Source organism: Suricata suricatta, chromosome 16 (assembly GCF_006229205.1).
Source record: "Suricata suricatta isolate VVHF042 chromosome 16, meerkat_22Aug2017_6uvM2_HiC, whole genome shotgun sequence".
NCBI classification, from domain to species: Eukaryota; Metazoa; Chordata; class Mammalia; order Carnivora; family Herpestidae; genus Suricata; species Suricata suricatta.
This window is the reverse complement of record NC_043715.1, coordinates 29,431,256-29,451,551: the sequence shown is the minus strand read 5'-3', so window position 1 is coordinate 29,451,551 and position 20,296 is coordinate 29,431,256. Positions and strand designations below refer to the sequence as shown.

Below are 20,296 nucleotides of genomic sequence, written 5' to 3'. Positions count from 1 at the left end.
ACAGAAAAGGCATCTGTGAATATTTTGAACTTTGAAAAGTTTAGTAGAAAACAACTATATCTGAAAGATCTCTTACAAAATTAGGATTTAGAAAAAATTTTTGCTTGGATTAAGAATGGTTAATGAGTTCGTGAAAAAAGATGCCTATTCCAGGCCTGTAGAACAGCATTGGAAGAAAATACAGAATATATGGAAAATAAAATTTAAAAGGCCTCGTTTTGTTTTGAAGAACATTTTTCAAGTAGGGGCGCCTGTGTGGCTCAGTCTGTTAAGTGTCCATCTTCGGCTCAGATCATGATCTCACAGTTCATGGGTTCGAGCCCCGCGTTGAGCTCTGTGCTGACAGCTTGGACCCTGGAGCCTGCTTTGGCAGCTCCCTCTCTGACCCTCCCCCACTCCCACTCTGACTCTCTCTCAAAAATGAATAAATATTTTAAAAAATGTTAAAAGAACAAATTTCAAATAATACAATGAAGGCTTATCTAAGGTATTCTGGAAATGTTTTTATCTGACTTACCCTCCTCCACCACAGAGGATGGATGTCTAAGGTTGATCTGGCAGCAGTTATTATTATTTCTTTTCTAGAGATTTAGGCAATACTTATCTATAAAACTAATGTTTAAGCAGCCTGGTACACTGTCCTGAGACAGATTTCATTTCATTACCTCACACCACCACAAAGGAACAGGATAATCTCTTCATAGTAAGTCATAAATACAAAATAAGTATCTCTGCTTCTGATTTCATTGAATTTCTTACTTTTGGGATTTGAGTTTTTAAGCAACCTATATCAAAGATGCATTTCACATAATTCAGTTAGCTTACCCAACATTAAGAAAATGCCTTTTTGTGCAATATATTAAAGGGTATTAACAGGGTATTAATAGGAAATTGTTATTTAAGTAGCTAAATTTTCCTCTGTACTAGTTTTGGTCTCATATACAAACTAGTCTAAAACATCCTTTTGGAGATGGATAGTAAACAGGGGAATACTCAAACATATATTTCTACTGCCTGATTTATTTACAGTTATCCCTAACCTTGCCACTAAAGATCAGCTGCCCAAGTTCCTTAGGTTGTATTGTGTAATCCCAGCGAACATCAGGCTTACCCTTTGGAGGAGGTTTTTCCTGGAAGAGGAGGCACCAGAGGAGACTTCTGGGACACTAATAATGTCTTGTTTATTTTTTTAAACTTTTAAAAATATTTATTCATTTTTGAGAGAGCGAGAGCAAGCACGAGTGGAGGAGGGGTAGCAAGAGAGGGAGACACAGAATCCCAAACAGGCAAAAGGCTCCACACTGTCAGCGCAGAGCCTGATGCGGGGCTCAAACCCACAAACCCCAAGATCATGACCTGAGCTGAAGTTGGACACTTAACCGCCTGAGCCACCCAGGTGCCCCAATAACATCCTGTTTCTTGATCTAGAAGCTGGTTGCACATTTATGTTCATTTGCGAAAATTCACGAAGCTGTTCTGTTTCGATGCATGTGCTTTTCTGAACTTAGTAGACTGTTAGGTTTGGGGAAACAGGGCTTGCATTTGGAGCATTTTGAGATTGTGATATCAGTTGGATATCCATGTGAACATATCTAAGAAACAGTCCTTTTTATGAATAGATTTCTGTTGATAGAAAAGAAGGCTGAAGACCCTAGTTTGAGAAATACCAGAGTTTACAGGACCGATAGAAAAGGGTTGTCAAGGACTGAATCATGCTGAAAACTAATAATACTAAGACTAGACAGAGGAAGAGGAGCCAAGGAAGTTTAGCAAGAACCAGGAGAGCATTGTGTCCCAGAGCCAAGGGTACAGAAAAGGAAAAACTGATTCGTTATGCATTGTTAGATAAAATGTTAAAATTCCCTTTGGGTTTGGCATTACAGAGCTCCTTTGTGGCCTAAGACATTAGCAGTTCAAGCTTTGGGGTGAGGCATACTTCATATTTATTTCTATCCTTACTGTAGGTGTGACTTGGAACACGTTTTTTAACTTCACTAAGCCTCCATTTCCTTTTATAAAATGCTAGTATTTGCCTCTTGGAATTGTATGAACATCAAATGAAAGAATGCATGTAAAAGTCAGCAGAGACCAGCTCCATAAAGGCTGGATAAGTGGCAGCTTTGAAAATGGAAAGCAGTTTGAAGAGTTCAGATAATGGCAGGTTGAGGACTGAAAATGAAACCGTCCGTGTAGACGACTTTTCTAGGAAGTGCAGAGGAGAGGGTGGAAGAACGGGGTCATGTGGCATCTAATAGTAGACATGATCTCAAGGGAGAGTTGTATTCTAGGAGGTAAAGTAGTGTAAGGAAACGGCACCAGACAGGGGAAGACATGACCAGTGAAAGCGGTGAGAGGGAATGAAGCATAAACTCGGCTGGTTCCTTCATATTGTTTCCGAATATCTTTTTGGACTTTCTCTGATTTCCTAGTTCCAATATAAGCTGTGTTTGTACCTCTCATTTCCTTTCTTCACATCGTCAGAAGACTGCAGGTGATGTACCAAGTCAGAGCCATCCTTCTCCTGTTGTAGGTGGTAACCATGCAATACAGTACAAGAGTAATCTGGGAATAACTCTTTCTAGAATTTTCTTGCCTCACATCTAGGCAACCAGTCAGTGAACCCCATCTCTCGATTCTGCCTCCATAATAAAATTATGCCTTTCTTCACCTCTTCATCCACACAGCCACGACCCTGTGTTGCTCTTTCCTTCTCGGACTTGAGCTGTCATTTGCCTGTTTGCTCCTTTCCCTGCCTTGCATTTTACTTCTTTGAGTTGCATTGCTCTCTTATTGGAAATTCCTTTTGCCACCGATTTTATTGAGATATGATTGACATGTAGCATTGTATTCATTTAAGGTGTACAGCATAATGATTTGACATATGTACACATTATAAAACTGTTACCACAATAACTGTAGCTAATACCCATCCCCTTACCAGTGACACATTTTTTTCTTGCGGTAAGAACTTTTAATATTCATTCTGTTAGCAATTTTCAAACATACAGTGCAGAATTGTATTTAACTAGGATCACCATGCTATATTATTAAATCCCTAGAATTTTTGAGAGGCAGAGCACATGTGGGGGAGGGGCAGAGAGAGAATGAGACACAGAATCCGAAGCGGGCTTCAGGCTCTGAGTGGTCAGCCCAGAGCCTGATGTGAGACTCAAACCCTCGAACTGTGAGATCATGACCTGAGCCAAAGTCGGACGCTTAACCGACTGAGCCACCCAGGTGCCCCTATTTTTTTTTCATTTATTCAGAGTATCTCAGCCATTTGTTGTCAGTGGTGAACAAGAGAGATAGATTTAGATTCTGTTTCAATTCCTGTCCTGTGGAGCTTAAAAGCTGACCATAAACTAAAGTATTAACTTCTTACATGTCATACAAGAATTTTCTGTTCACTGCTTAGATGACCATCTCTGTTTCCTCTCTCCTGCACTACTTTGGTGTATTTCTTTTTAGCGTTTATTTTATTTTTGAGAAATAGAACATGAGTAGGGGACAGGCAGAGAGAGAAGGGAACAGGATCGGAAGGTGACAGCAGACACCAGGGCTTGAACTCACGAACCATAAGATCATGCCCTGAGCCAAAAGAGTCCCTGCTTACCCAACTAAGCCACCCGGGCGCCCCAGTGCTTTGATTATTTCAGACATGCCCTTATCTCTGCACATTTCTCTCATTCTTCTCTAACATCCCCCCTGCCTGGAATGTACCTTCCCTCTTCTTTCACTACCAATTAAATTTCCTTTTATTATTCATTTCCTGTCTCAAAGTTTACCTTTTCTGTATACCTCCTTTACTCTTCAGTAGACATAATCACTTCTTTTGTGTTCGTTCACATTACATCTGGTGCTAACTTCCACTTTTGCCTTTTGACTGTGTTCATATTCTAACCAGTGATACTTTAATGTTAGGGACTGTGTCCACTTTATCTTCAAATCCTAGAACGTAGGAACACCTGGCATATACTAATTAGAGGTTGGTTCAGAAATTACTGTATCTGGACTTTGCTAAGAGCTCATATTGCATTATCCTACTTAATTCTCAACAACAGTGGAGGTAGCTATTAGAATATCCCTATTTTCCAGGCAAGGAAACTAAGGCTAAAAAAGATCAAGTAATTTGCCAGGTGTCTTACAGATAGGTAAATGGTGGAATCAGGTTTAAAATCTTTGATGCTATGATTTCAAAGTGTGTGCTTTTAACCTCCCAAGTTCTCCCATATTAGTAAATAATTGTTGAAGAAAATTCTTCTATATTTCTGATATATATCACACTTGAAAATATTTTGGGGAGTTTTCTCTGTTTGAAATACGGATATCTAAAATACAATTTCCCTGAAAAGCAATTTACATGGTTTGTGGTTAGTGTGGAGCTCTAAAATCATGCCCTCTCATCTGTTGAACCAGAAATAAGGAAATGTGAGAGCTCTGTCATTCCTCTGATCAAGAAAAAAAGTTGAAAACACATTTTCATTTTAAACATTTGTATTTGATGGGTGTGTATAAATATTAATATACATATATGTCTGAGAAAGAGACAGGTAAACTGTGAAAATATAAAAGAAGAGTTTTTAACTTTTTAGAAACATACAGTATAGCTAAGATAAGCCCTAACATAAATGAAATGATGAAAGAACAATTCATTGTTAAAGTGTTTTAAGTAGGGGAGAAATTGGGATAAAAAGTAGTAGAGACTTCTAGGGGAGAGGTGGGATACATTAAGAGGTAGAAGGAAAAGGAAAAAAACCCTTCATTCCAAATCTACACGATAACAAATGGATTATTTTAATTATTAAGTACAATTCTATCACCTGACATTTTTCCCATGAAAAATGATTTTGAGTCGGAGAAACAAGTGATAAAACTTGGCTGCCTTTCTATGCTTACAAGTATGTTAACCGTAATACTGGTTTGTGTTTGTTCTGCTAGAATACAGTTCTTGTCTTGAAAATGTCATTATGGATTTCATGATGGTTATCATCTTTGGTTGAACATTCATGTGATACAAAATGGGAAAAAGTTTATCATGCCAATCTTAATATGACCAAAAATAGAAAAAGGCAAAAGAGTTCTTAGTGTTGATTCTTTTCCTCTTGAAACAGCAAACTCATTATTACATTGGGTAAGAAACAAAAAAGAAAGAATGAGTCTTCGGATGAAATATCTGACACAGAGCAAATTCCACGGCACACACTCAAAGAGGAAGACCCACAAGTGAGTATTACATTTTTTTTTTCCAAGAAATGAAGCACTGGTAGAATTATTTAGATAGCATAAAAGTGCATTATGGTTATTTATACTATAGTTTAGTAGTAAAGCTACGTTTTATTACATGGTAGAACTTTAAGACTGCATTATTAAATCATGCTCTTAGTAGTATTACCATAGAATGTTAGATCTGGGAGGAAACTTACATCCTCTCTAAACCCTTCATTTTTCAGATAATGAAACCAAAGCCCAGAGAGGTTAAGTAACAGTCCAAAGTCCCTGATGGCTTTTAGCGTGGAGAAATATCTAGTGATTATTAAGCTGTACTTATAGAGTGCTTTTGAGTGAACTTAATGATGGAGATACTAATTTTTAGAATCACATACAGTGATAGAGCAAATGGATTGAATCATTCCTAGAGATAAGTATATTCATCTGCTTCTATCAAAGAAAAGATAACCAATTTTACTAAAAATCCCCTATGTGGACAAGAATACTGTGCATTTTGCCTTTTTTTTCTTTTTCTTTTTTGGAATAGATGGATACTCAAAATAACCTTGTAAAGTTAGAAAGTATATATGTAGCGAAGGTCATAATAATTCAGGCCACCCTCTGGTCTCTAATAATTAAAGTACAACTCTAGGCCGTATGGGTGGTGGCAATTGTTGAATTACGGGGCCAGAAAGCCCCTGAATGGCCTTTCTTCTTCCTTATGCAGCTTCTTATCCAATGGGAGAGTAGTGGCTCAAGGCTCCTGGGCTGCTGCAAGAGTTGAGGTAAGGGCAGTGACTGAGCTCCTGATATTATATGGCCTGGCTTTTTCTTCACATGTTATCCTTAACCTAGGCAAACTTACTATTAACTTATTCAACATGAGAAAATTCAGTTGAATTTTTTGCTAGAATACTGCTGGCCATTTTTCCACTATTGTTATCACCAAACAGTGAAATGGTAGGATATGTTAACATGCACATTTCTTCCATACCTTTCACTATAAGTTGCTGTGTTGCTTTAACACAAAAATATAAATGGGGAAGGAAAGAAATAGTTTCTAATAAATGATAATAAATCTATATTATTGATATATTTAAATGCACCATTATATGAATGACGGAAAGGACCATGTAGCTTTCACCCACAGCGGACTGTCAAGATTTGAAGGCATGAAAACTAATTTTAAGTTTTAGGTTTGGAATAAAAATCTGAATGTGATATTTAATTTTTTTACCTTTAATCTTCATATAGAATACTTCAGTAGTCTGATTATATTTGCAGACTAATGTTTTTAAAAGCCCATACTGCACATTATGTTAGGATTATTATAGGAAACAAGTAACATGTTGTTGGATGATGTATTAGTTGTTTAAAAGTCTATTTCTGACCTCTTATGTAAAGTGTTGTAGTCTGATCTGTTGAAGCCTCTATGAAGAAAAAGTTAGAAAAAAATTCAAAGAAAGAATTTGTCACCATTTAAAATTGTGCTTTCAAAGCATTATAAAGAAATAAAGCCAGACAAAAGCACATTAGTTAAAAATGTGTACACCAAATTAGTTTTTATATTTTTAAGATAGTAGAGATATTACATGACAGAGAAAGATGATTTGTTGAGAGCAGCCCCTCATTTGGCTTGGCCTGATGTGTACCTGTGTTCCTAGTAAAATATAATTTATTCCACTGTAATGATTCCAGCTATAATCTTATAGTATCCATATAATTTTATAATATTCCCACTATAATCATATAACTCACGCTTTTAGACTGATAAAGTCTTCACAGGATGAGTGTGCAGCTTACAATACATGGCTCTCATTTTATCTTGTGAAGAATCACCTAAATGTGCACTTCTGTTGGTGCAAAGAATTCTTTCAGGCCACTCATTTACAATTTACTAAAGACCTAAATGAGGCATTTAAAGTACTAATAGATACCTCAGTGACCAGAAAGGAAACTTTATTGCTGAAAACATCAAATGGAATCTTCTAAAAGTATACTGAATTATTCTTTAACTTCACTGCTTAGAAGATTTGTGCCCACTGAGACGTAACATTGGTAATACATGTTACTGTTAGAATAATGACTGTCACTGTTGGTTTATTAAGCTGTCCTGGAGTATTCAGAGGCATGTGATGACTGTAGTAGAACTCTAAAGGTTCCTTCAGCCTAGTGTTAGATTGGAGATCCGTAGAGTTTTTCCCTCAAGTGATAATAATTCTTTTTTCAAAATAGAATGTGGGAAAATTTGGGTTTCTAGAAGTTCCTTTTATTATAACTCTTATATGCCATTTTCCTGTCTCCCATATTAATAAAAATGTCACCTTGAGTTTTGGAAAGGTAAATGTCTTCATGGCCAGGAGATGGTGACCCATCCTAAATGAGTCATGAAGTTATCTACTAACCTAACCTAACTCACCATATTAGTGCCTTCCTTTCTCTCAGTATTCCACAACTCAAGAGCAAGAGGTAGAGGCACGAAGAGTCCACTGCAACTTTTTGAATGCAGATAACAGTTTGTCCTCAGCCTGCTGCACTGGTTGAGGCACTTTTGTAATGGCTATGGAAGTAGGAAAGGCCTACCAAGTGGAGGATATTGGCAGAGACCAAAAGGAGAATGCATGGGTCATTTTGCTGGTTATAACGTGGAGGAATGTCATGGGAGTTACTAAATACGGAGAATGGCATCAAAAAAGGAAGAAGGGGTAGATTGACCAAATACTAAGCAATAGAAAAGTTGGCTGAGATGCCTCCACCCATGAGATTTAATGGATGTAGGGAAAAAAGCAAACCTAAGTCCTTTGAAAATTTTCAAGCCAGTGTGAGATTTTGATTTTATAGTGGGGAACATCAAATATTAGATATCTAGGGAGGTAAGTAAAGCCGTGTGTATTATACCTGATTTTAAATCACTTAGATTATTTTAAAGTGTAATACTTTTCAAAAGGCTGACTTCTGCTTTTGATAGTGTTCTTTATTTTTTAAGGGAAGCTAGTAAAGTTAGTAAAACACTGGTTCCTCTTTCATACACATTTAATTATTTGGTAGACTTACTTGATTATTTTGTGTATCTCTTTTAAATATTCTGTTTTAGACAGAAGTTCATGGGTTTTGTGGTAAAAATGATTTAATATTCTGTTCTAGTTTTATTCCCCTGATTAATTATTTAACCAGTATACATCTGATCCACTTTTTAGGTTTGGAGCAAAAACTGTGAAAGTATTAACGGTTTAAATTATGTGTTGCCCAAAGTGTGAAATAGCTAAATAAAACATGTCTTTACTCTTCTTAACAATAGTTTCTAAAGAGAAGTAATAAAGTAATAAAGGTATTACTAATAAAACATATTTAGCTCAAAGTGTGACATAATTAAATAAAAAATGTTTTTAATCCTAATAATTTCTAAAGAAAAGTAATAAAGGTATGACTATTCTTTGTTATTTGAACCTTTAGGAAATAGAACAAGATTCTAAGCCTTAGAAGTGGCAAAGGGCCAATTATAATCTTCCTTTAATTAAAAGGAAAAATGAGAAGAGATGGATGTAGAAGACAATTTCAAAAATTTAATGTACAAAATTGCCACACTAGGAGTAATTATTTTTAAAGTCTTTTCTTTAAAATCTGTCATGTAAATATGATCCTTATGGTTCATTACAGAAAAGAAGATCAAATCGTCAAATTAAAAGAAAAAAATATGCAGAAGACACAGAAGGGAAACAATCTGAAGAAGAGATCAAAGGGTCTATGAAAATAAAAAAGAATTCAGCTCCTTTACCTGGTGAACAGCCTTTACAGTTATTTGTGGTAAGACAGATCTGGGATTATAACTACAAATCATTTGAAGCCAACATATATTCTTTAAAATACTCTTACTATCTTTCCTCCTAAAATCTGCTCCAACTTTTCCTCCTGGATTCCATGTTGTAGTTAAAGGAACCATTAAATATTCAGATCAGAAACCTAGGGATTCATCCTCTCTATTTTCTTCCTTTGCTTCTTCATCCAGTTTATCACCATATTTTTTACCCCCAATATGTATTTCTGAAACACCTCCAAATGCTATCCTTTCTGCAGGGTATTTCTAAATTACAGGCCCAATCATAGTACTTTTCTACTGAAACCTCCTTTAATAGCTCCTCAAGTCTTATAAGAGATAATGACGCATTTTTAGCCCAGTTCATAAAGCCCTTTGTATGCCTTTTCTTTGGCCTTACCTCATGCCACTTCTTTACAAGCACTGCTGCCTCCGGCCTTATGAACACGGGCACACTCTGTGTCTTTGCGTTTGCATCTTCCTTGTCTGGTATGACCCAGCCACTCACCTACGAGGGATCTGACACCTTGGGCAAGCGTTTCTGTTCTGTGCCTGAGCTTCCTAATGTATCCTGTGAAGATAGTCACAGCACCAATCTTACATGTACTCATAAGGGTTAGATTAGTCAATATATATGTAAAGTGCTGATAATCACGCTGAGCCCATTAAGCACAGTCTATATACTGTGATAGTGATGCAGATGATGACTAGGAGGATAACAACAGTGATGTGTTTCCGTTTCTGTATTCCTAACTAATTAACACTGCGCCTGGCACACGTGCTAAATGAACATTTGCTGAATTTCAGTGTGTTGGTACGCCTACAAAGTGGTCACTAAAGGAGTTTTTAGTATGTGACATCGTTATTTCTTTCCTCCCTCCCATAGGAGAATCCAAGTGAAGAAGATGCTGCAATCGTGGATAAAATCCTATCTTCTAGAATTATAAAAAAGGAAGTAAGTAATCGCACATTACATTGCACACTTTACCTGGCCTGAGTATTACAGTCCTAAGTGTTGACTTTATTTCATTAGGTATCACCTGGAGTGATGATGGATACAGAAGAATTTTTTGTAAAATACAAGAATTAGTAAGTATCTGAGTTAGAAAAATAATAGAAAATGCTGATTTAAATACAAATCAACATATTTAAATATATCAACTTAATTATTTTTATTCTATCTGCATTTTAAAGTGTTTTATTAGTGCATGACCTTAATAGGCTGTAAACCCTTTACGTTAAAATTTAAGTGAATTTTTTTTCCAGAAACACTAATTTTTAACATCAAAATGAAAGAATCTTTATAAAATACTCTATTAAAAATGATAGACATTACTTGTTATGTATTTGAACTTTTCAGATTTTATTCCACATTTTCCTATACTTAGGTGAAAGAAAGTATTTTAAATAAAATTACATTGGTTTTCGAAATAAGTTAGCTTTTTGATCATAACAAAGCTAATACAGTGAAGAAGTAACTGATAAATCCCCTCTGGTTGCCCTGATGACTTGGTTTACCATTCTGTCTGGGTGGCACATTGCACATTTTTATACTACAATCTTCTTAGGATATAGTGATCCATTATTATAATGGCTTTATTTTAGAAATTGTACGGAGTCTGTTGACATTAAGTGAAATGATGTGCTACCTATTCGTAAAGTTGAATATTTTATATTGGATGCTGTGATTAAAAATAAATCTAAGAAAAAACAGAACAAAACATGATTTTCTGTGTCTTTCTAATATGTTGCTTTTATAAAACTTGTAGCTCCTATCTTCACTGTGAGTGGGCCACAGAGCAGCAGCTTCTGAAAGATAAAAGGATCCAGCAGAAAATCAAACGATTCAAACTGAGACAAGCACAAAGAGCACATTTTTTTGCAGACGTAAGAAAAGGAAATCAATGAAACTATTATGTGTTGAACTCTGAACGCATGTAGAGTTATTTATCAACAATTTAAGTCTTATTCATTTTAATTCTCAGGCTTCCAAGTTTGACATTTGAATACAGATGCCATCTATGTATAGTAATTTTCTCTTCCCAAATTTAGCTTGGAAACTTGCTGCAACAGGAACACTGATAATTCATAGTGTCAGATAACTCTTCTGTTTTTATCTTATTTTATTTTTGCTTTTTTCTTGTATTTTTAAATTCACATGTATTTCAATACTTAAGAGTTGAATATGCGTGGGTTAATATCTCAACAAATTTTATCAGCAGTTATGCAAGTAATGGAAATGGTAATGTAGCAAATAAATGGAAACTTAAGATTTTTCAGTACATGAAATATGTTGCATATTTTCTGTGCCAGGTTTGTGTAGGTATAAACAAAACATCGTAGGAATAATTTATTTGAAAAGTCTCACCTGTTGATATCCTTTTTTTGCTCTAAGTTTTTTAACGTTGTTCTTTGAATAGGCTTATTTTAGAGCAGTTTTAGATTCATCTAAATTTTTTTTAACTTTTTAATTTGAAGATTTTTTTAGAGTTTCTATTTCAAAAAATCTTAGGTTGCAAAAACAGTACAATGAATTCACATGCATATATATCTCTATCTGTATCTGTATCTTTATAATGAAAGTGTCATTGACATACCATGTTAAATTACTTCCAGGTGTACAACATAGTGATTCCACTAGTCTGTATGTTAACACGGTGTTCACCACAAGTGTAGGTGCCATCTGTCACCATCCAGCACTGTCACAGCACCATTGACTCTTCCTCGTGCTGTACATTTTATTTTCCTCGCATATGTTTTAAGAAGATTCCCTAAATGTTAATATTTTACCATGTTTGCTTTTCATTCACATTCCTTCTCCCTCTGCCTAAGTCTCTGCCTCTCTCCCACGCACCTTCCTTTTTTCCTAAACCTTTTGGAAGCAAGTTGCAAATATGTCAGTATTTAATGTTTCAAAAATTGTTACACAATAGTATAATTAACATTGATGTAGTATTAGCTCATCTGCAAATCTTCTTCATATTTCACTAATTGCTCCACTAATTTTATAGCCAAAAATGTGTTTTTCTGTGTGTTAAACTGGTCCAGAATCCAGTCCAGCGTCATGTTGAATTGTATTGTCATGTCTCTTTTAATTGGTCTTTATTTGTTTTTCATTACTTGGACAGTTTTTAGAAGTATAGGTGAGGGCACCTGGAGTGACTCAGTCAGTTAAGCATCTGAATCTTGATTTGGGCTCAAGTTATGATCCTGGGGTTGTGGGATCCAGCCCTGCATTGGACTCTGCTCTGAGCTTGGAGCCTGCTCTGGATTCTTTCTTTTCTTCCCCCTGCCCCTCTCCCCACCAAGCTCACACTCTCTCAAAAGGAAGGAAGGAAAGGGAAAAGGAAAAGGAAACGGAAAAGGAAAAGGATAGGTGGTTTATTGTACAACATCCCTAAATTTGGTGTTGTCTGATACTGCCTCGGGATTGAAGTCATGCATTTTTTTATGTCTTTATTTTATTTTGAGAGACAAAGACAGAGCGTGAGTGGGGGAGGGGCAGAGAGAGATGGAGACACAGAATCTGAAGCAGGCTCCAGGCTCTGAGCTGCCAGCACAGAGCCTGATGTGGGGCCCAAGCCCACGGACTGTGAGATCATGACCTGAGCCAAAGTCAGACGCTTAACTGACTCAGCCACCCAGGCGCCCCATGTCATGCATTTTTAAAAAGAACATCACGATATTGTACACCTGAAACTAATATAACACTGTATATTAATTACCCTGGAATTAAAAGACAATCACAGAAGTGATACTGTAGCTTTATCAATAAACCACATCAGGAGGTGCACAATACCTATGTGCCCCATTATTGGTGATGGTGTTAACTTTAGTCACTAGATTATGCTGGTATCTGGCAGATTATTTCACCATGAAGTTATTGTTACTTCCTTTGTAATTATAAAATTACTTTAAAAATTTGATGATTCTAATGACCTACTTAGTTTATAGGTGCTGAGAGGTCAAAAATTTTTCACCTCCTCACTCTAATACAGAAATTTCTAATGAGCTAAAGATTTTAGAAGTGCTTAATTAATAATCTTTTAATTTTTCATAAAGACTAATTTTTCTCACTTGACTCAGGTACAGCATAAATTGGAACTATGCAGATTGTCTTAAAGTACCTCATTCCCATTCTGATGTTGGGCAGTGCTCTTCGTTACCAAGAGATCCCAAGATGATATTATCATTCAGGAAGGATTTGAGACAGTGAAGAGAACTAAAGACAGAACCATGGAGCACTACAGCATTTAGAGGTTAAGCAGAGGAGGAGAGGCAGCAGAGATAGCCGAGAAGGGCTATTGAAAGTAAGGCGTTCAGGAATGAATAGAAAACAGCCAGACAGACAAGAGAAGGAACTATTCTATTCAGAAGAGAGAAGGAGTATAAAAACATGGAAGTGTGCCATAACATGGAGTTTGAAAAGCCTGTGTTTTTGTATGGGAGCATGAAATCTGGGGTACAGATGTGCCAATCAGTAGGAGATGAGGCTGGAGGAAAAGGTAGGATCCTGTTTATTCCACACAAATCAGTGTGGGCCCGATCCCCAAACAAGGGAGGGTTGCTGAAGGATTTGAAGCAAGGGAGCCATGGGAAAGATTTATATTTGAGAAAGATCACCCTAGGGCCAGTGTGAAAATGGATTAAAGAGAAGCAAGAAGGTAGTCGAGGACTAGTTAGGAGGTTGTCAAGATCCAAGTAAGAAGTTATGAAGCAGGGAGAACGAGGAAGGCAGAATCTGTAAGAATTGATGACTTAGTAGATGTGGAAGATTAAAAAAGAGAAAGAATCTGAGCTGACTTCTCCATGTGTGACTTGTGTACCTGGGAAAAAGGCGTGGAGGGGGGGCTGTGCTACCATTAATACAGTGGGAAACCACAGGAAAGTAGCACACACAGGTTGAAGAGTAGAAGAGTGCCCTTCGAGGTCACTCAGATAGAGTCTGCATTCATTTAAGTAATTGGGTCCTGAGCCCAGGATCATCAGTAGATCAAGAATGTTTGATGGAACTGATAGTTGGCCCCCAACATGCCTGAGGAAAGTGACAAAAGAAAGGTACAGAGGCCCTTTTCAGAAAATTTTAAGAATGTGTCCTCTAGAATAAGCCACTTGTCATAGGGACCTTATTTTTTAGGGTTATTTGATTGGTTTTATTATATATAATGTGGTGATTGTAATACATATATCTTAGATATCTTTTGGAAATTATATGGGAAGTATCCCATTCATTGAAAACTTAATCAAAATCAAACTTATGTTTGCGGTATAGAAAATAGCTAGTTAAAATGTGCTTATCACACTTTTATCTTTCTACTTCTTCGTCAAATACCAATCAAGTTACTTTTTAATTATAGATGGAAGAAGAACCATTTAACCCAGACTACGTTGAAGTAGACAGAGTGTTAGAAGTTTCTTTTTGTGAAGATAAAGATACTGGTGAGGTAAATATTTAATTAAAACAAACCTAAAACTTTCCAAATGTTAAAACCTAATACTTTTTTTTTAAATTAATGACCTGAAACCACTGAAAAATGTTTCCTTAGTTTTTTCTTAGTTTTATGGGTTAGTATATTCAAACTGTTTCTAGCTACTCCTTTTCAAAATGGTAAAATGAAAAAATTGTTTTTACAGCCTGTTATTTACTACTTAGTAAAGTGGTGCTCATTACCATATGAAGATAGTACTTGGGAACTAAAAGAAGATGTAGATCTTGCAAAAATAGAAGAGTTTGAACAGTTACAAGCTTCAAGGCCTGACACAAGACATTTGGTAAGAACTGCGTCTTGGACAACTTCATAAAATCTTAACACTTCTCCGTTCAATGGGTTTAATGTAATCTTTGCATTTGTAATTTTGTTTTTGGCATGCAGTGAATACTGTATTTTAAAAATTACTACATAATATCTTATGTATGTTAATTTATTCCTCTAAAAACTGGGTATTCCAGTTTTTGGCTGTCTATAAACAATGTGAACATTGAACATTGAGCCTGTGGTGCAAGTGTCTATAAGACAAATCAGAAGTATAATCACTTGGTCAGAGCATATGTGCATTTATAATTTTGATGAGTATTTCTTCAAATGTCCCTCCAGAAAAGTTGCAAATGCCTCTGCCCATCTCTGAATTTAAGAGTGTCCCACTACTTTTTCTCTCAGGTCACTTATAAAAATATCAAGAATAGGAGCACCTGGGTGACTCAGTCAGTTACGTGTCCCACTCTTGATTTCAGCTCGGATCATGATCTCCTAGGGTTCATGAGTTTGAGCCTTGCATTGGACTCCACGCTGGCAGTGGGGAGCCTGCTTAGAATTCTCTCTCTCTCCTTCCCCTACTCGCTCTCCCTCTCTCTCTAAAATAAGTAAATAAACTTAATAAAATATATATCAAGAATATCAGTTTCAGTGATGCCTGGGTGGCTCCGTCAGTTAAGCATTGAACTCTTGATTTTGGCCCAGGTTATGATCTCACAGTTGGTGAGATGGAGTCCCATGTCAAGCTCTGTACAGGCCATGCTGAGCCTGCCTGGAATTTTCTCTTTCTGCCCTTCCCCTGCTAACACACATTCTCTCTCTCTCTCTCTCTCTCTCTCTCTCTCTCTCTCTCTCTCTCTCTCTCTCTCTCTCTCAAATAAACTTTAAAAAATGTATCTGTTTCATTTTTTGTTTTTGTTTACATTTATTTAAATGTAAACAATTAAGAGAGACAGACAGGCAGAGAGAGAAAGAGACACAGAATTCGAAGCAGGCTCCAGGCTCTGAGCAAGCTGTCAGCACAAACGGGGCCCAAATGATGGCCTGAGCTGAAGTTGGTCACTCAACTGACTGAGCCGCCCAGGTGCCCCTGTTTCAGCTTTAGATAGAGTAATCTCTCTATATATAATTAAGGAAAAAAATCTTATTACACTCCTCTTTTCCTTTCTTTCTATAATCCAGTTAATTCTCTAAAACGAAATAGTTCATCTCCTTCAATAACGGCTGTATTTTAAAAGAGCCTATTAGGGTCACCTGGGTGGCTCAGTCAGCTGAGCATCTGACTTGGGCTCAGATCATGATCTCAGGGTTTGTGAGTTTGAGCCCTGCATCGGTCTCTGTGCTGACAGCCTGGAGCATGCTTCGGATTCTGTGTCTCCCTCTCTCTCTGCCCCTCCCCACTCACACTCTGTTTCTCTCTCTCAAAAATAAATAAAAATTAAAAATTTTTGAAAGAACCTTTAAGCATATTGATTTTTTTTTTCCCCCACTTTAGTGACTACAATGTATATCTCCTCCCTGGTCAAAAAAATTTAAAAATTGAATAGGTTATTGACTTTTATAGTATAGATTCTAGAAGGCTCTGGCAAGTTGTGGTTTTGCTAATAATTATATAATGTTTTTATTTTTAATTCTAAGAATTGTTTACTTTCAACCGTAAAACATAGGATTATTGTCTTGTGGATCCAGTTTTGGGGTCAACCGAAAGAAATTTCACAGTGGGACATGTTATGATTTTATTAAATATTTTGTCCTGTCCTCTTTCAAATGTAATTTGGTCATACAAATTTCTTACATCACTGAAGGAGGGAATTTATACATGGAAAGGCAGGAGCAGACATCTTTTCACTTGGCATCACAGTGAGGAAGTCTGCCATGAAAAATGTGGAGATGTGACATAAGAGCAGGAAATAAATCAATTGTTCAGTTGTTCATAGAATAGATCATATATTTATAATAACTTTTTTCTGTTGTTCTCAATTGATCTCTCAGTAATATCCATCATCTGTTACCAAGAGAACAGCTGCCTTACCCCCGTTCCTTTGACTTCAGAAACCTTCACTTGTCCTGGGAAGCAAAAGTGTTAACTAGTTAAGGGAGGGGTGGGTCAAGGGATAAAATGGAAGGAAAGATTTTCTTTTTGGAATTGAGGACTGTGCCTCAGTGGTGACCTAGTTTTTTAGCCTCATCAATCAGTGATTCTCAGTCAGAAGTACATATCAGAATCACTTGGGAACTTTTTAAAAACTCGAGGTGCCTGGTTTTCTATTTCCTGGCTTCAGAATCAGAATATCTAGAGCAGACCTCAGGCAAAAGTCTTTAAAAAAGATGATTTTGATGCACATGACTGCAAAAAACACTGCCTAAGTCCTTGGTAAATAAATAAAACAACATATAAAATATGTAAAGTATTTTTAGAGATTCTTGTAATTTAAGTTCACTGGATACCATTTAAGAAATATTTTCTTCAGTAAACCCTGATTGTGTATTTAGTTAAAGCAGAGCTTTAAATAGTCAGCTGTTTTCAGATTACTGGTAGCCTATTTTGTTTTTCATTCACAATTACCATGTGCTGACCCTGACCATCCTGGCAATTTTTAGAGGTGTCATTTTGTTGATTAAGAGCAGTGTACTCTTATTTGCAAGTGGGAGACCATAGGAAACCTTGTGTTTGTTTCTCAGAAACGTATTTATCCTCCTGAGACTTAGACCCTACTAGTTTGGGGCTAGAATAATGTTCTCTCTCCACCCATCCAGCAACCTTAAGAAAGTTTATGTCTTGGCTATCCAGAATAAATTCATGACAGTGCTTTTTATTACTAGGGAAGAGCATGACTAAAGTATATATGTAAATGACCTTTTTTTGTTGCATGTAGTGTTAATGCTTCTAGATTGTTTGTTTTTTTTTTTAAAGAAATACGTTGTACCATGAATATCAAAGGTGGTATAGAGATGTGTGTTAAATTTAAAATATGAGCAAAAATTCAATACGCATCACCCTTTTTAGTCGACCACCTCTACACTAGCCCGGGGGTGTAGCCAGGTGAGTCCACACAAGCACCTGAAGAAGTCTCTCAGTCAGCTCTACAGCCTTGTGGTTTTCGTGGATGCAAGCCCTGTTAGGTTTCAAAGCTGGATGTTTTGGGGACTCATCTCTCAGGTTCAGATCTTAAAAGTTGGGGTGCTAAAATGTGGGGTTGAACCATTTGCTTCTCAGGGAGAAGCTTAGAGTTGTAAGTTCCTTCCTGATTATGAGTTATTATACACGGTTGGGTTTATGCCAAGATTGTGTGTCTCAGCCTGTCTTACCTGTTTTTTTCTCATTTGCCTGATGTGTAGGAGTTACTCAGCTAGTTTTGGGGTTACTTTCAGAGGAAATTGTTGCATATGTAGCTGTAGACTTAGGGTGTTTGTGGAAGAAGTTAAGTTCCGATTCCTCCTCTGCCACCATCTTGAACCAGACCCAGCTACATCATCTTTTTAAAAGATAGTTTTATTGAGTTTGAAGCAACGTATAGTAAATTGCATATTTGAAGTGTACCTTTGGGTAAGTTTTGATGTCTGAAACCATCACTACAATCAAGATAATGAACTATCCATTACTCCCATATTCTCATGCCCCTTGGTAATCCCTCCTGCCAAAATCTTCCTTCCTTTACTTCCCCGTTCCCCTGTAGTCAATTACTGATCTTTATGTCACTATCCGTTATTTTAAATGTTCTGTATTTTTATATAGACAGTGTACTGTTCTTTTTTTACGGCTCCTTTCATATAGCGTTTGAGATTCATGTTATTGCATGTATCGATCATTCATTCCTTTGCATTACTGACTAGTATTTCTGTAATATCCCACAGTTTGTTTATCCATTCATCTGTTGATGAATACTTGTATTGGCTATTAGAAATGTCATTATGAACTTTAGTATACAACTCTTTGTCTAGACATGAGCCTTCATGTCTCTTCAGTAAATACCCGCAAGTAAAATAGCTGGGTCATAAGTTAGGTGTTCTGTTTAATTTTTTTAAGAAACTGCCAAACTTTTCCCCAATTGCTCATACCATCATACATTCCCCACAGCATGGTATAAGAATTCTAGTTGCTTCACGTCCTTGTCAACACTTGGTATGGACAGTCTTTTTAATCTTAGCCATTCTAATATGTATATAATGGTATGACACATTGTGGTTTTATATGCATTTCCTTGTGATTAATGATATTTAGAATCTTTTCATGTGTTTATTTGCCATTAGTGTATCTTCCTAAATAAAGTGCTTATTTAACTATTTTGCCTACTTTTTTAATTGCTTGTTTGCTTTCTTAATTATTTAGCTCTAAGAATGATTTATATGTTCTAGATGTAAGTCCTTTATCAGATATATGATTTGTAAATTTTTGCTCTAAGTCTGTGGCTTGTCTTTTCATTGTCTTAACAATGTCTATAAATAAAGAACAAAAGTTCCTAATTTTGATTAAGTCTAGTTTATCTGTTTTTTCCTATGGATCATACTTTTAGTATTATATCTAAGAAATCTTTGCTGGAAGTTTTTATTTAGTTTTAGGTAACATTTAGGTCTATGATGATTTTTTAAAATAATTTTTTAAAAGTTTACATCCAAGTTAGTTTGCATATAGTGCAACAGTGATTTCAGGAGTAGATTCCTTCATGCACTTATCTATTTAGCCCATCTCCCCTCCCACAACCCCTCCAGCAACCTCTTTTTGTTCTCTACATTTAATGTACATCTATGTTTTCTCCCCTTCCTTGTTTTTATATTATTTTTGCTTCCCTTCCCTTATGTTCATCTATTTTATATCTTAAAGTCCTCATATGAGTGAAGTCATGATATTTTTTTTCTCTAATTTTGTTTAGCATCATACCCTCTAGTTCCATCCACATAGTTGCAAATGGCAAGATTTCATTCTTTTTGATTGCTGTGTAATACTCCGTTATGTGTGTGTATGTGTATATATATATTTCACACACACACCACATCTTCTTTATCCATTCATCTGTCAATGGACATTTGGGTTCTTTCCATACTGTGGCTATTGTTGATTATTTTTGATAGCACTGCTATAAACATTGGGGTTCATGTACCCCTTATAAATAGCAAATTGAATAAATACCTAGTAGTGCAATTGCTGGGTCATAGGGTAGTTCTATTTTTAATTTTTTGAGAAACCTCCATACTGTTTTCCAGAGTGGCTGCACCAGTTTGCATTCCCACCTGCAGTGCAAAAGAGATCCTCTTTCTCTGCATTCTCACCAACTTCTATTGTTGCCTGAGTTGTTAATGTTAGCCAGTCTGACAGGTGTAACTTGGTATATCGTTGTGGTTTTAATTTGTATTTCTCTGATAATGAGTGATGTTGAGCATTTTTTCATGTGTCGGTTGGCCATCTGTGATGTTTTCTTTATACAAGTGTCTATTCCTGTCTTTTGCCCATTTCTTCACTGGATTATTTATTTTTTGTGTGTTGAGTTTGATAAGTTCTTTCCAGATTTTGGATACTAACCCT

General features: G+C 36.2%; 1 protein-coding gene across 3 annotated transcripts in view; it reads left to right on the top strand.

Annotated features, from left to right (window-relative positions):
• The window catches only part of CHD9 (chromodomain helicase DNA binding protein 9), a 228,293-nt gene that overhangs the window by 131,777 nt on the left and 76,220 nt on the right, over positions 1–20,296 (top strand). For all 3 annotated transcript variants that reach the window (XM_029924825.1, XM_029924827.1, XM_029924826.1), the window contains 7 exons: positions 5,112–5,223; positions 8,866–9,012; positions 9,909–9,977; positions 10,056–10,111; positions 10,792–10,909; positions 14,380–14,466; positions 14,657–14,794. In XM_029924825.1, the coding sequence (XP_029780685.1) occupies positions 5,112–5,223; positions 8,866–9,012; positions 9,909–9,977; positions 10,056–10,111; positions 10,792–10,909; positions 14,380–14,466; positions 14,657–14,794 (727 nt within the window). The remainder of the gene's footprint in view (positions 1–5,111; positions 5,224–8,865; positions 9,013–9,908; positions 9,978–10,055; positions 10,112–10,791; positions 10,910–14,379; positions 14,467–14,656; positions 14,795–20,296) is intronic.